Source organism: Thermobia domestica, chromosome 11 (genome assembly GCF_964235325.1).
Source record: "Thermobia domestica chromosome 11, izTheDome1.hap1.1, whole genome shotgun sequence".
NCBI classification, from domain to species: Eukaryota; Metazoa; Arthropoda; class Insecta; order Zygentoma; family Lepismatidae; genus Thermobia; species Thermobia domestica.
The window spans coordinates 188,998,566-189,016,514 of NC_137464.1; the positions used below are offsets into that span (position 1 = coordinate 188,998,566).

At 34.8% G+C, this 17,949-nt stretch overlaps 1 protein-coding gene across 1 annotated transcript in view; it reads left to right on the plus strand.

The window, feature by feature from the left end:
- The window catches only part of kl-3 (dynein heavy chain 8, axonemal kl-3), a 555,080-nt gene that overhangs the window by 12,772 nt on the left and 524,359 nt on the right, over positions 1–17,949 (plus strand). Inside the window, exon 2 of the mRNA XM_081731423.1 lies at positions 14,922–15,072. Coding sequence (XP_081587549.1) covers positions 14,950–15,072 — 123 coding nt within the window. The 5' untranslated portion in view covers positions 14,922–14,949. The remainder of the gene's footprint in view (positions 1–14,921; positions 15,073–17,949) is intronic.

Below are 17,949 nucleotides of genomic sequence, written 5' to 3' on the forward strand. Positions count from 1 at the left end.
GAAAAAAAAAGCAAGGAAAGCAAGCATTGATATGAAAACACCTTTCCTAAAACACTCATTTGCTTGGAATGTAGTTATAGGTGGTACCGATAAGAACTTGCTGAGAAAGACAACGAAACTAACGAAATTGTGAAATAATAATAATAATAATAATAATAATAATAATAATAATAATAATAATAATAATAATAATAATAATAATAATAATAGTAATAATCACAGCTTCTTTTTGTTTACTACTATTACACACAACCTTATACACACAGAGAAAGCGTCTGTTCCAGCCAAGATTTGAATACGGGGCTCTGTGATTGGAAGTCTAGTGACGTAAACCTTCCAATCATACAGACTAATACTTAACCACGTGGGAGTCTCACAAATGTGTAGTTGTGTTTAATTGGGGTAGTGTCTTAGACCTCTTTTCACTTTTGTTGGATTCAGGTACACAAGCAGTTAACCTGTGACGTGCAACTTACAAGAACACCGAGGTGACAGAATTTGTTCTGAAAGAAACAGATTGCAATCGTCGTATACTGTTGTTACACGCGCCTGGAACAGAAGCTTTGTATGTCTGTAAGACATTAGTGAAACAAGTTATCTTTAACGATACGAAACACAAAATGTGTCTCACACTAACAGAATCATGTGCTCCTATAATAAGTAATATTTTGGCCCGATTACAGTGCAGTGTTGTGGTTTTCATTATGTGAGTGGTGCACTATTTAAATTTTGTGATTCAAACGAAAGGGTAGTGACGTATTCAGTGCTACAAGATGAATGAGTACTCGTTTAGTGAGCTAGCCGATATGCACCTAATTTATGGACGTGCTGAAGGTAACTCGTTGGCAGCACAACGCTCATATCGTGAGATGTTCCCAAACCGTCGGGTTCCAAATGATCGAATATTTGTTTCCATTGATAGACATCTCAGGGAAACAGGTAGTTTCCGTGGAAACGCGGATCGCGGAAGACCACCCGAAGTGCTTCGACCAGCCGACGAGGAAAGGATTCTTAACCAAGTAGCACGGCAGCCAGAAATCAGCACACGTCAAGCAGCTACAACAGAAGGCGTATCCCACAATATTATTTGGCATTTGTTTCGTGAACAGCTGTTATATCCATAGCACTTACAACGTGTACATGCCCTTGAAATGAGACTATTCCCCACGACGAAGATTTTGTCGGTGAATACTGAGGAAATGCACGCGCAACCCAATGTTTCCATCCTTCATTCTTTTCACAGATGAAGCTGGCTTTACGAGAGATGGCGTCGTAAACCCACACAATCGCCATTTCTGGACCGAGGAAAATCCGCATCAATTGTCGTAGGCTGCCACCAGAGACAATTCATCGTAAACGTGTGGGCAGGCATATTCGAAAACCTACTTTCAGGGCCATATTTCTTCCCAGGGCGTTTAACTGGCGAGCTATATCTCAATTTTCTACAGCATAAATTTCCACAACTTCTAGAGGATGTACCTCTGGAAGTAAGACGTTCCATATGGTTCATGCACGATGGGGCTTCTTCTCATTTTCACAGGCAAGTTCGCGAACATCTTGAAGTTGCATTTTCAAACAGATGGATAGGGAGGGGTAGTCGATATGCATGGCCTGCTCGTTCTCCCGATTTAAATCTATTGGATTTTTATTTGTGGGGACATGTTAAGGAAGTAGTTTACGCAAGGGAAATTCATGATATAGACGATCCGAAACAACGTATCCAGGCTACTTTTCAGTCGATTCGTGATACACCCGAAGTACTCGATAATGTTTGTCAGTCATTGTTGCGTCATGCCCATGTGAGCGAGTTGGTGGAGGACATATTGAGAACATAACACGAGTACACAGGAACGACTAAGGCGGATATTGGAAACATGGAACAGCAATTTTGCAAATAGAACCTGCTTATGGTGAGTACAATGCAGCTATAGTCTATCCCTATTTATTTCGTTTATTATACCACATACTGGATACACATTTCTTTTCATTTTTGTATTTACTACGGTGTTCATGTGCATGTTCTTTTTAGTAGTTTCTCATATTTCCTATGTTTTTGGTTACTGCACTCTCTTTTCATTCATGTTCCCACGCCAATTCCTATTGCAGATATACACACACTGTGCTGCTGCTATTTACCTCGAATGGCCCGCTTCTCTCGCAACCCCACATAGCTAATTACAAAATTCCCGCGCCATGTTGAATTCGTTGAAGATATTGCCGACAACGAATTACTGTTTGCTGTTTTTATAATCTTCTAACCATGCTAATTTAGACCTCTCTTTCTCAAGAGGATTGACGAGGATTCCCCACTTCCTTTGGGGAATCCCTTGCGCACGGGTTTCACGGTTGCGGCGTAAGCGTTTTGGATAGAGCACATTCGATGTCCTTGATTAGACCATACCGCCTTTGCTTAATTATTTTTTCATATCTTCATATTTAAAAAATTAATTAGAAAACATCTGAGACCGAGTTTCGAACTCTTGATTTTTAAGTTTCACAAATTCTTTACGCATTGTCAATGTCACATCACACTCGGCTATCATCGGAATATGTACGTCTTTCAGCTAGTGTCTAAAGAATGGAGGGAAAATTTAATTCTCTCTGTACAGATCTGTGGGCATTGTGGTGGTCGAGGCTCACTTTTTTGGACTTAGTCTTTGAAAGGGTTTCTAGGTTTTTGTAAACAGAAATGTACTACCATGAGCAAAATAAATGACGCGTCTCTTTATTTTGAAGTTTTTTGAAAATATCTCCGTTTTCTTTATATGTTCGAAATTTCGGAAGGTTTCCCCAGCAGGACAGCTTAATAACAAAGCCGTTTTTAATATTTGTGTTAGATATTAGCTTAAAATAAAGAAATTAGAAGCAAAAAACATTAAATCGACAGAAATCTCGAGAATTACCAACTCTGCTAAAGTGGGAAATTTTCAAGAACACGAGGGAATTCTGCATTTCAACACGAAGCAGCGACATCTATGTCATTGAGAAAAATGTGGATTAAATCTACAAACTAAACTTTTAACGAATATTTCTAGTATGTCTTATTATATGCATTATCTGCAAACTCGAAATATATGAATATATGCTAAGTATTAACATAAAGATAGAGCAAATAGTGGAAATTATCTATGGAAAAGGACGAATTGGTAGGACGATCGTAATGAAATATCGTCTTTACCGGAACAGGCTCAGTTCACGTAAAAAAACAAATAGCTCAGTTAGTTAAAGCAACGAGTCTGTATGCTGAAGGTAGCGGGTTCGATCCCGTGGAAGTGCCGTTATCATTTTTATCACTACACTACGGTTATTTTTTTTATTTTTTTATTTGGGAAAGAATCAAATTGTAACGTATGTGTAAAACTCATGACGATACCAAAAAAAGAAAAAATGCTGTTGTCGCACTTGCATTAGCGTCCCTAATTTTGTTTGCAAACAGTTTCGTAATTATTTCCCCTGTGCTCACTGCTCACCATATGCTCGCTGGCGCATAACGAATGTTTCCCAGTAAATGTTAATTCTAATTTGGAGAATTTTATAAAGTTTCACAATATTTCTCACTAGATAGTCTTCTATCTACGTGTTTGGATATTTTGATAACAGATTTCCCTATTAAATGTTTAATTTTCCCTAGATGTTTAATTACGGAAAAATTTTACAATGTATTTGTATTGAATTGAAATTGTTTTGAATTTACTACATAAGGTAAGTAGACCGAAGGAGGAGAACTCAAGTAATTGATATTCTACGTAAAAGCAACCTATTGTAGAATGATGATGCTTCTTACCTTCAGCACATAATCTTTACGTTAGAGAGTCAGACAGAGAAAAATCCTGGTTTTTCCTCCTCTATGACCACCCATCTTAAACCTCTATATATCATTGTTCGTCTCACAAAATTTCGGTGCTCCAAAAACATTCAAATAATAATAATAATAATTAATAATAATAATAATAATAATAATAATAATAATAATAATAATCCTGAATATGCCATCCTTACATAATGTAGGATATCTTAGTTTCCTAGTTTAAATCTTAAATATCTTAGTTTAAAATGCTTTCTTTAGTACTTATTTGAGCAACCATGTAGGAGGGGGTACGACTTTTTATTTTGCCCCTCTCATTTCAGTAGCCTTCCAACAGAAAGTAATTTTTGATAAGCAGGACAGACAAAATGAATAAGAAATATATTTACAGCATCCTCTCCCCTTTCATGATTGGAATATCACGTAATATTTTTTATTCTACGAAAGATGGCCCTGTGCGGTTAGGGGTAGGTAACTTAAAAAAATACCTAATATATAGCGCCCCTTGATTGTAATATTACCGCTTCTTTATTTGTACGAGGGAGCCCCTACACAATCAAGGGTGACAAAAAGAATAGGAAGAGTGTCTATTGATTCCAGTGGTGGATCCAGCACGAACTCCTGGGGGAGGGGAGGGGAAGTGAAACATTCTTTTGATGATGTGAAGCTGTCACAAATTACCAGTTAACTAAACTAAACAATAGTGGGGGGAACTGGAACCCAGTCAGTTTAAATTGATGTAAAAGTTTAATTTTTGGATTCATATTAAAGTTTTGGTTTCAAATGAGAATTTCAGTCCAAGTGGTCAATGATCAAATCTCGTGGGGCTCTTCAGTGTAGGCTAATACGGCCCCCTTATGAGAAAAGGCAAAATTATTAACATGTTTATAACTTTCGAATTTTTCGTCTATTTTAAAGAAATATTTTGCTTCGTATTAAAGTGTTGGTTCCAAATGACAAACTCAGTCCGAGTGGACAATGATCAAATCTCCGGGGGGGTCTTCAGTATAGGGGGCTACGGCTCCCTTATGGAAAAAGGCAAAAATATGAAAATGCTTATAACTTCCGAATTTTCCGTCTATTTTAAAGAAATTATTGGCTTCATATTAAAGTCTTGGCTTCAAATGACAATTTCAGTCCGTGTGGACAATGATCAAATCTCGGAGGGCTCTTCGGTGTAGGGGTTTCGGCTTCTTTATGGGACAAGATTCACGTAGTTGGTATTGCAAAATTGTTTTGTATATATAAGTGGAAACTTGCACCATTTGGTTAATTTTACCTCTTATGTTTTGCAGATTCATGTTCCAAGCAATAGTTACTTCGCAGAGCTAAAAGAAGGCACTTACTAGTTTCATTAAAATGAAATGTCTTTTATGAGAGGAGCAGACGAACGAACAGGCACCCAAACGTTGGTTGAGTCGTACGGTTGAAACTCGTTAAGCTCGCTTCAATTATTATTATTATTATTATTATTATTATTATTATTATTATTATTATTATTATTACTATTAATAATAATAATAATAATAATAATAATAATAATAATAATAATAAAGCATTGCAGGGACCTTTGGTGCAGGGGGTCCGTGGCTCGATTCCACTTCGTGCCAAGTGAAATTTGAGGTGGACAAATACCGTGTGCATGGGTATGTGTTTTCTTGAGATTTTCCATTTCCCTCCCACTTTCTTCATTTCACCATTTCATTCATCATCATTCTCCCTTAGCGTAGGTGCATAATCGTCCAACGTTAAACTAGATATTGCAATTTCAATAATAATAATAATAAAAATTAATTCAACTGAAAGGACTGTAATTTATGTGGACAGCAATTATAAATATGCAACCATTATAAAAACAATGCTTTGAGTAGAAAGATAATCCTTCCCAAGTGTTAACGAATACGCACGAGATAAGACATGTCTCGAGAAAGAGACAAAACGAGCTTTGTGACATCCAAGATAATACGAGGCAAATGTTTTGGACACGAGATAGCTTGTAAAATGTCTCGTCTTGTCTGGAATGTCTCAAAAACAAAAGTCTAAGTTTTAAAATTATTTTTCAAGATCTATTCTCTCAGAAGTAGTTCTCTGCCTTAAAATTAATAACGACATTTGTGATTTAAAAAAAAGACAAACAATGCCTAAAGTTAATAGTTAACTTTTCGAAAAGAAGCTTCATTAAGGGTGAACCTGAAAGATGTCCACAAACTTCGGGAGGTGATTCGTGACATCAAAAGGAGACAAATGGTCCTCTTGCAGTTTTCGAATTCAGCTTCGTTGTCGAGATACAGGGTTGCCAACTGGTCGTGTTTGAGAAACTCACTGGGAATAAATTCAACTCCAAGAATAAACTACTACTCATATATTTTTCAGGTCAATTGACTTATACCATGTTGTAAGGTCAAATATTTATTTATGAAGTGTGTACAAAATTCGCCAGGGTCTTTTCTGAGAAAATCGTCGAGAAAAAGTCACCTCCAAGAATAAACTACCCCTCGTAAATTTTTCTAAGAGAAATATCTGATACTGCAATATAGGGTTGTCAATTAAATATTGATTAATGAAAAATAAACAAAATTGTTAAAACCATTTTTGAGAAAATAGCGTTTTTCGATTTTCGGCTGTTTGTAACCCACACTTATTTTAGGTGGTAGGAAAAAATGGAAAAGCTCCTGTAAGAATACTAAGTAAACCCTAAGTTTAAAATTTGGTGTAGATAAGTTGAACGGTATGGCCTCTAGGCGAGTGCATATAAAAGTGTGCCGAACGGACGGACCGGAAGGACGGGTGTCGAAAAGTCACATTTTCGATATGTAGACGCCATGAAACATGTAAATCCGTTGAAATCTGAATTTGATATTATTTTCACAATCACTATATTTTCTTCTCTCTTTTGTCGCTCGAAAAAGAAAAGCCTGAGTTTACCACAAAAAGCTAGGGAGTTTCTCAAAAAATATTCAATTACAGGGCCACCGCACTAAACTTTTTCAATTCAATTTCTTAACTGTGTTAGGCCGCAGTTGTTACTGAAGTGTGTATTTGGATAATACGAATAAAATTATCGTATTATTCAAATACATCGAATGTCAGATTATCGAATAAAAAACTTCGATTGAAGAAAATCCATACTACAAAACTAACTCACACTTTGAGCACATTTTCATTAAACATATAATAGACCAATTAATGCAATCATTGTTTATGAAATATGAAAAAAATCAAATGAGTCACTTTGGGAAAGTCGTTCAAAAAGAACACGTCAGGAGTAACCTACCTCTTGTGAATTGTTTCGAAGAATGAGTTAAGATATACTTTTGGTTATTAATGAAATATTTATTTGCGAAATTTGAACAAAATCGCCTGTCGTTCGAGAAAATTGTCGGGGAAAAAACCTTGACCCCAAAAATAAACTATCCGTTGTAATTGTTTTTCATAGAAATGACTTATACTAAAATATAGGGTTATTAATGAAATACTTATTTATGAATCATCAATAAAATTGTCCGAGTAATTTTTGAGAAAATCGTGAGGGAAAAATAACTCCCCGAATAAACTATCTCTTGAGGATTCTTTCAGGGTAAGCGAGTTATTCCATATTACTAGGTTTTTAATGAAATATTTATTTCTGAGTACGAACAAAATTGCTTGACTCATTTTTGGAGGAGGAGAAACACCCCCAAGAGTAAACTACTCCTCGCATATTTTTTCAGGACAAACGAGTTTTGCCATATTGTTCGGTTATTAACGAAATATTTATTTTTGAAATATGAATAAACTCTTTTGAGTCGTTTTTGAGAAAATCGCCCAGACAACACTCCACCAAGAATAAACTACCCCTCGCATTTTTTTAGGACAAACGAGTTATGCCATATTGATAAGTTATTAATGAAATCTTTATTTATGAAATAGGAACGAAAACATTTGAGTCCATTTTGAGAAAATCACTGAGAAAAAACTCACCCCTCTAGTATAAACTACCCCTTGTAGATTTTTCTCAGATAAATGCCTTATACCACAAAATAGGGTTGCTAATTAAATATTGATTTATAAAAAAAGAAAGAAAACAAGATCGTTAGAGCCAGTTATGAGAAAATATCTTTTTTTTATTTTCATCGTACAGGAAACTACCCTTGTTTTGGGAGTAGGAGGGAAATAAAAAAAACTATAGGAAATACTATGAAAATCTTAAACTAAAATTTGGTGCAGATAAGTTGAACATACCGTAAATTTTTCAACTAATTTACGGTATGTTCAAGTATGGCTTCTAGGCGAGGTATGGCTTCAGGTATGGCTTCTAGGCGAGTGCACAGAAAAGTGTAGCGAACGGACGGACGAACTGATGGACATGTATCGAAAAATAACTTTTTCGGTGTTAGGGGCTATAATACGTGTAAATTCGTTGAAATCTCAAATTTGATTTTTTTTTCGAACACCATACTTTCTTCTCTCATTTGTCACTTCAAAGTAAAAGGAACTCAGAACTACAGATAAAAGACACCTACTTTTACACATAGACATTTATTGATTTAAAACTGTTTTAGTTTGTGTCATTTCACTTCCAATTGAAAGGTTTTACAATGATTAACGGCATACCAATGACGAGACGGAAGTTTTCAGGAAGTAAATGCATTCAGAAGTCTAGACTGCATTACAGCCTGTTTTTATTTCTGCAATTGTTAACAGCTGTAATTTCGTCCAAACGCTACATGAAATAATTTTTGGTTGACGTCATTGTATTACTATTTTAGTATTGTTCTCTTCAGACTTGGTTGAAGTTTTATCTTAACGGTTATACATTTTTTCTTTCTTATTTCATCGTTACACATAAGAACAAAATGTTATGGTGAGTGGATAGATTCGAACCTACGAACATTGAGTTTATATTCTTCCAACACTTTACCAATGGACCAAGCTTTGTCTTCACGTTAACGCCTGGTTACAGGGTTTACTACGATTTAAGTAAAATGGCTGGCTGTTAGAATTCCCTGCTCACATATTTCGATAAATAATTTTCATTGCTTCGTAGATACGTAGAGCAATGTTTAGATACACATTTTAGGAGAGTGAATTTTGGTGTATATAATAATTTCATGCCAGGTAAAAGCTAGATAAGTTTTGATAAAATGTTTCATATGTAGTTCTCAATAAAAAGCTTGCTGTTCGGAGTGAAGTTCCAAGGTTCAGCATTGCCTAGCAGTTTTTGCTATTAATATCCCTTCTAACAATATTGGCAGTGGACAAAAGTTAGCCCGTGTTGAAGCTTTTTGCTCCTAATTTAGTTATTTTACTTATTTAAGGAATATATTGAAAATTGTCAGCAGGCACGTATGCACTAATTTATTTCGGGAGAAGTCCGACTTCAATATTAGAATAAATTATAATAAAATTTAAAAGATAATCCTTAAATTTAGGCTAAATTTACAGAGAAGTTGGGATTTCAGAGGGGAGTCCGGACCACCTGGACCCACCCCTAAATGCGTCCTTGTTTGTCAGTAACGTTTCCTCATTTTGAAACCCTCAAAAACTTCGGATATATAAAGGAAAACGAGTTATTTTCGATAAAATATCACTTCAGAAGACGCGACAGTTTTATTGCACATGGTGGTATCCCAAGTTCACAAGGGCAAGAATTCATTAATTTTGATTCTCTGTCATTGTGTTCTATCGAAAGTTTAGGTTTGTAACATATTACTCCTACGAACAAGCATGACTGTCAGATAGGAATACTGAACACAACTCCAGAGAAATGCATGCTGAACTTACGTTTATAGCTACGCTTTGGTGATTTGCCCTCAAGGTCAATCGAGTGGTAACTCAGTTCCGTCCCTGTTCTTAAGCCATGTTCGTATTACTTCGAACAGTTTTGATAATGAAAAGCATGCCTCTTAATATAACAGACTTCTTTCGCGTAAGAAATCGAAACTCAGTTGGTCAGAGAAACTAGTCTGTAAGAGTTAGGTTGTTAGTTAGTTAGGAGCCCAGTACGAGTAAGGGTTTTTATTACTATTGTTTTTATCTTTTTTATGTGAGGAAAAATCAAATTGTGACATCGCGATATCAAATGTATTTGATCAGGTAGCTTTGTCTTAGCTAAACTTTAAACATCAGTAACCGTCGAAATTATTTCACCAACTGATCACTTACTGAACATTTCAAACACGTCAAACCAGTGGCATAACATGAAGGTTAACCTCTCCTCCGCAGTCCTTAGTTATGCGTCCGTACTTTCAAGGGCGGACTAAGGGCCGGGCGACTGCCCGGGGCGCCAGAGAAAGAGGGGCACCAAAACGAGCCTCAAAAAGTAAAATTTATAATGTGCTTTCTAGTGACGTTTTTGGTTTATATTCTTGTAAAGTAGTGGCGATTATATGATCTTTTTCCATTTCACTATGGAAGAAGAGAGTTTCATAGTACTAAGGGGGCTGTATCGAAAAATTGAGAGATGGCATGTAGAATAAAGAGTGCCAGGAATTAAGTATTGTTTGTTTGTTTGCTTGAGTTTAGCGTTCCACGGTTATGTCTTAATGGGCAAGGGAGATGTGGATACTAATTATAGTGGAATCCGAACCACTTTTATCGTTCAACAGTAATCCACCGGGAATTGGACCCGGTACCACAGAAGGCAGGCGTGCTAGCCACTAGACCAGGGGGGCTGGAGTTGGTATTGTTTATAGCGGGCCATATTCTTTGTGAACTTTTCCTAGGTAATGGATTTCTTTTTGAAAATGGGTTTAAAACAGGGGCGTCATTTAGGGAGGGCAGGGAGGGGCATTTGCCTCCCTTGAGTTTGAGATGTATATAGATTTTATCATTAGAATAGTAGTAAATCAGTGAAAAACGCGAAAGTTTACTTATATCAAGAGGTCTCCCCCCCCCAAAGCAAAATCTGAAATGACGCTCCTGGTTTAAACTATTAAAAACACTATGATAAAATGTAAAATATAGGCTACTACTAGGGGAAGGGCGCCAAAAAGTCACTTTGCCCGTGTGAAAATTTGGCCTGCTCCGCCCCTGCGTACTTTCTGTATATTTTTTGGCCTTGCAGCTTGTGCGGTCCCCACGCCACATTGTTGCGGGGGCGCTATTTACGCCTACCCTTCGAACGTAATTCAATAACTGTTTAAGAAATTCTACCATCAGCGTGAAAACGGGAATATATTTTTCTAATAGTCCCATAGAACTTTCACTCAGAATGCCAGATGCAATTTTTCAGAGCGGGCTCTGGCTAAGTAGAAGGAAGATCTGTTTCCTAAGTAAGTTCCTTTCAGAAAGTTTGCTATTTCTTTAACAGTGATGTAAATAAATATACTTATCGTTATTAGCTCGACACCAAACCATCCTGGACAAATCCCTCTAGAACAATGATCGGCAAAAGTTATTCTGCATAATTTTATAAGCGACTCAAGGGTGAAACACTTGTTAACGAAAGCAATGTTGTGTATATACTGCCTTGTTTCTGACAAAATATAAAGTCTTTTGTAATCTTTAGACACTTTTCCTATTCTTTTTGTCACCCTTGGTTGTGTAGGGAAGCCTCGAACAAATAAAGAAGAGGTAATATTACAGATAAGGGGCGCTATAAATATATTAGGTATTTCTTTTGATACCTAACCATAACGGCCTAGGGTCGTCTTCAGTAGAATAAAAAATGCTACGTGATATTACATTCACGAAGGAGGAAAGGATGCTCTAAATATATTTCTTATTCATTTTGTCTGCCCTGCTTCTCAGAAATTATATACCTTCTGTTGAAGGGTGCTGAGAAGAGAGGAGGGGAAATAAAACGTCGTGCCCCCTCATACATTTTAAATTTTGTGACGTGGTTGCTCAAATTATTACTAAAGAAAGCACTTTAAACTAAGATGTGTAAAGTTACAACATTATGTAAGGGTGGCATATTCATTAATAATAATAATAATAATAATAATAATAATAATAATAATAATAATAATAAATAATAAATATGAATGTCTTTGGAGAGCCGAAATTATTTGAGACGAACAATGATATGTAGAGGTTTAAGATGGGTTTCTCTCTCTGACTCTCTAACGTTAAGATTATGTGCTGAAGGTAAGAAGCATCATCATTCTACAATAGGTTGCTTTTACGTAGAATATCTATTACTTGAGCTCCCCTCCTTCGGACAACTTTGCTTATGTAGTAAATTCAAAACAATTTCAATTTAAGACAAATATTTATAGAGAAAATTAAACATGTAATAGGGATATCTGTTATCAAAATATCCAAACACGTAGATAGAAGACTATGTAGTGAGAAACATTGTGAAACTATAAAATTCTCCAAATTAGAATTAACATTTACTGGAAAACATTCGTTATGCATCAGTGAGCACAGGGGAAATAATTACGAATCTGTTTGCAAACAAAAATTAGAGACACTAATGCAAATCCGACGATATATTTTTTTTTTTTTTTTTGTATCGTCATGAGTTTTACACATATGTTACAATTTGATTCTTTCCCAAATAAAAAAGAAATAAAATAACCTTAGTGACAAAAATGGCAACAGTACTTCCACGGGATTCGAACCGTCTACCTTCGGTATACAAACTCGTTGCTTTACCTAACTGAGCTATTTGCTCTCTTACGTAACCTGAACCTGTTCTACAGTAAAGACGATTTTTCATTACGATTGGGCTAACAATTCCTCTTTTTCCATAGGTAATTTCCACTATTTGCACTATCTATACGTTAATACTTAGCATAGATTCATATATTTGGAGTTCGCTGATAATGCATATAACAAGACATACTAGAAATATTTCGTTAAAATTTTCGTTTGTAGATCTAATCCACGCTTCTCTCAATGACATAGATGTCGCTGCTTCGTGTTGAACTGCAGAATTCCCTCGTGTTCTTGAAAATTTCCCACTTTAGCAGAGTTGGTAATTCTCGAGATTTCTGTCGATTTAATGTTTTTTGCTTCTAATTTCTTTATTTTAAGCTAATATCTAACACAAATATTAAAAACGGGTTTGTTATTAACCTGTCCTGCTGGGAAACCTTCCGAAATTTCGAACATATAAAGAAAACGGAGATATTTTCAAAAAACTTCAAAATAAAGAGACGCGTCATTTATTTTGCTCATGGTAGTACAAGCGTTACTTTTTACAAACTTAAATTTGATTTAAACTATTCGCTGAGCAAAACAATACATTTATTATGAAAATTGATAACATATAACAATTTCGCCAATTATCTACTTTGGTTTCGTCAGACAAGACATACAGATAATTTTCGTAAAGGAGAATGTTCGATCTTTCTGGAATATTTTTTTTAAGAGTTTTTCAATAATCTTTGCTGCTTGGAGATGGAACAAATCTAGTATGAGTAAGTTAATCCCTCCAGCCAATAGAATTCACAATACCAATGTCGGAGAGGCACGTTGAAAATTTCAGATTTCTCGTATCTTTTAGTTTTTATATCGAGGATTCAGGAATTTGAGATTCCTCGTTTTTATGGAACTTAGAATAGAAAGAGTCCTAAAGTGATGTTTCAATTTCAACAGGACTGCACAACACCATTTTGGACGGGGCGTTCGAGACCTTTTCAACACTACATTTTTCAAGTAAACAAACCATTCATCGAGTAAACACAACTTTTTAAAAATCGTAACACATCTAGCATCTGTTATATTTTGAATGGGATCAAATGGTTCGATTTCAAATCTCTTCCTCAGTTTTGTATTTATTTGTATGACGGGCATCCTTTATTAGACAAGGTATTGGACATCCAAGACCTAAAATCGTGAATCAACAATAAAATTCTAACTACTGCTTAGGATAAACAACGGTGAACGTTTTTGAAACTGAAATCTCAGCAAGATGGTTTGATGTCTTACGTGCATATAAGCTAAGAGAGAAGCCTTACTTATATGCTCAACCATATGTATGTATCTCATAAGAGATATTAGTAATAAAGAGATTTTGTGGACACTCTATCGTCTGTAATTTTACAAGGAGTGTCTGGTTTCGAGTCTCTTATTGCTGGTCGAGTCTCTTATTTAAAAAAAAAAAAAAAAGGATTCTGAAAGGCGCATGTTCTGTACTTTCCACAGTGAAAAACCTGTGGTAACACCAGAAAACAAAATTCAGCATAAGGTGAAACTCGATCTTCAGTTGATTACAATTAAAATGTAATTAATTAATATTCTGTTATTATTCCAGCTGCAGTTGCAATCCCATTAATTGTCTTGGTATTCTTATTTATCAAAGACGATACACACTTCACGACGACATTGTGTCTTTTCATAGCAGATAGTTGTTTGCATTTGCGTATTGCATAAAGGGATTCCGAGGGTTGAAATCTTCCTAAAATAATTTGAAAATACTTAGAAAAAACATTTTGTACAATACGCGTAAACTATGTTATTCACTTCTTTTAGATGTTATTAGAAGTTAAGTATAGACTATCGTATTTTCTGATAGAATATACTCCCATGTACTGAAGTATTTCATTTGTTTATTTATTGTCTGTATTAAATTAAAAAACTACATATATCACTATCGTACATGATCATTATTATTATTATTATTATTATTATTATTATTATTATTATTATTATTATTATTATTATTATTATTATTATTATTATTATTATTATTATAGAATTTCTTATTTTGTTTAATTGCCTTTAAGTACTGCAAGCATAATAATATTATGAAATACATATAACTCGGTTGAAACTGGAAAATTTTCAATTTTGTGTTTTGAATTGGCAATAATTTCCCCGCAAAGAGGATATTTCAGTTGCAGATCATTTCTTAAACTGAAAAATCATTTTGATAACTGAAGAGTGACGCGGACTTGTAAGATTGTCTGTTGAGACACAAATCGTGAAGAGTATATGAATCAGCTTGGAAGTAAAAAAGGAAAGGTTAAACCCAATTAAAGAAGAGGTATGCACATTCTATTGAGAATTTACAGTGATGGCGATGTCCGACCTCCATTATTAAGTCAACCCTGCCTAAGTACTATATGACTTCTCAAATCTCTTCCGAATAGGTTTACACCGTACACCACGCATTGGTTGTTGTAAGAATGTTTATTCAATTTGCTTGCTTAAAATAGTGTATTTTCTTTTCTTTCTGTCGTAGGTGAACTGTGGTGTAGAAGAAGACGAAAATGGAGACAAGTAAATCATTTATGGAAAGCAAAAAGTCCGCAGATAGTAGGAAGTCCATTGTCAGCCGCAAAGTAAGATCGGGTGGCTATCAGATGTTCCTAGAAAATATTAAAGAACGACAGGTAAAACATTTAATAAATATTTCAACATAATTTAGTTTCAGTTCTCGTAAAGTTGTTAACTGTATTTACAGTATCTTTTGTATTTATAATACTTGTGAGTAGTACTGTTCTCAAAATTTATCTGTTCTCAATACTTTATATAACTGAAAATCAAAATTTCTAATAACTTTTTTAATATGGTATGTTTTCCTTTCATTACAGTACTATTTTTAGTAACTTTTTCTTTTCTATCTTCAAAATAAAATGTTTCAGAGTAGAAGTGAAGGTTTGGTAGTACTATAACATTTTAAGTTAAATTTGTTGAGTTCTATATTCTACCTTCTATTATTTCTGGAATATTTCACAGATGTAATCGTTAAATTGAAATCTTTCAAATTACGAGAAGGAAACGGTAATTTTAATTTTTTGTGTTCTTATTTTGATAAGTGAGAACATGGAAATACGACGGTCTGGAATATTAGTCATGAAGATATAATATCATGATTGTAATTTTCCTTTGTGATTTTAAACATTTTAGTCCATTTGCCTTAATATAGAATTTTGTTGTTTTTTTTTTAATATTATATTTGAAAGAAATAATTATCGCACCTTTGCTAGTTGATCTATCACGCTGAAGACATTTTCAATTGGTTTTAACAAAATATATTGTAAAAAACAGCCTTTCTGTGTCATAATTTCTGATGAAATTTCACTTTTGTCAGTAAATATTGAAATTGAGGATTTTGAGAAGAAATAATATTTATTGTTTTTATTATTAAAATGAAACTTAACCTCAAACTTTAGCAAAGAATGTAAAATTCAAGGCTAAACCATAATAAGCATTTGATTTGGCAACTTATTTATCTTACCCAATTGCAATATATGATGCATAATATAGATAGTATTATCGTTAAGAAACTCAACTCTGTACAACAAATTTGAGGTCATATATATGAAGTCCGTATTCTCCTAACACGAACCATTTATATTGTGCATTCACATGATATTTTGTTACATATACATAGGACAGGTATTTTACGTTTACAGATAAAAGTCTATATAAATTTCTACGGAAATGACAATTGTAATATTTTCTTCGGTATCTACCTAAAGGAGTCTGTCTGATGATAGACCAGCAATATTCAGCAAACATACTGCTGTTCCATCGTTCACGGAACAGCTTTTCAAATGTTGTAATTTCCTGGTGGAATAGTTCCTCACGTTTATCACTAACAGCCCCTAGATTTTGTAGAATGAAATCCAAATGTGAATCCAAAGTATTTAATCTCAAGGACATGTGGCATCCCTTGGTTTGGAAGTAGTGCACCATATCAATAGCAATAGTTTCATAATTTAGTGCTTTAGTATTACCAAGGAAATTAGAACACACTAGTTTGAATACTTACCATGCTGCCTTTTCTGTGTCTGATAATGTACTTCAAACTCACTATCCTGCATGATAGTCCTTATTTGTTAGAAAATGAACATGTCTTCGTTTATCTTTGTGTCACTTAGACTTGGGAATTTTGTCTTCAGGTGTTTGAAAGCTGGCCCGTCTCGATTAATACTTTGAAGAATATTTTCATAGTTGAATTGTTTAATTGTAATGGGGGAAGTAAAACACATGTTGTTAGGGTTCACGAGTTGTTGAAGTGGTATGTTCTTGATTCCTGGAACATATTCCTGTCCTAATGGCCATGTTTTCCAATTGTAATGGTTAACTCTGTTCCGGCTGTCCCGTTCAGTCAGAAAGCAACAAAACTTGGTGTAGCCTACTTTTCTGCATGCCTGTAAAGATTTCAATAACTTTAAGATCTCCACATATTCGCAATTTGAATGTATTATATTGGATGCACTGCAATATGTAATGCATTTCCTCATGTTTTCTTTGTGTGAATAGAATATACCATTGGGACGGATGAATAAGCATTACAAATATGGATCAGTGCTGCCTTCGGAATTACTTTATACGAATCGTCATTCTGCTGGATTGTGTTCAAGGCCAAACTCCTGAAATAAACCATTAACATTATTACAAAATACAATTAATCCAGTCTCCGTAAATAAAATTAACAGTTACTCTGTCGCGTTCGAAATGTGCTGATTTTGACACTCCTGAAGTCGAAAGCTCCGCTTTTCTTTTCGACAGATTTATGTCCCATACCAGATCGTTTAGCTCTTCTTGTGATGAGATATGGTGCACATGAGAGAGAGATGGTGGCTTGAAGTCGACATCCTCGTTGCCTGAACTTACTTCTTCTACTTGCAAATGTACTTTTTGGGAGCTTTCGGCACAGGTAGCTCTTTACTATGGAGCACTGGGCGCCATGTTGACTCCAAATTATATTATTAGATGTTATGTTTTCATTTGGAAGAGAAGCCCTTTACATCTGTCAAACAAAATTAACAGTCACTTACGTAGTCTCTGGGCTCTCTCCAAATCGTTAGGACAGGAAATTTTAATCCACTTCGGTTTTCTTACATCTAACTTCCTGAGTTCCCAGAACAAGAACTGCAACAGATATATGATGTCCATTGAATATCCTGATCTCCTACCGGGTACCCAAAATACAGTTCATTTGCTTTTGTGACAACAGGAGTAAGACTACTTCTTTGATTCTTCAACATCAGTTCACCGCATATATATATATAATAAAATGATTCAGGTTTTTTTCTTACACTGACGGGACATTCTGATACACAGAATACAGTCTCCTTTTCAGACACACCTCACTGGCAGAAACCCAACAGAAACGTTAAAACTTTACAAACAAGTGCAATTGCAAAGCACAGCCTTAATGTTGCAAAGCACAAAACAGATTACAGCGTTTGTTGTCAGTGTTGCCAGCACAGTGAATGTTATGTAGGAAATGTATCACTACATCATTCTTTTTATTA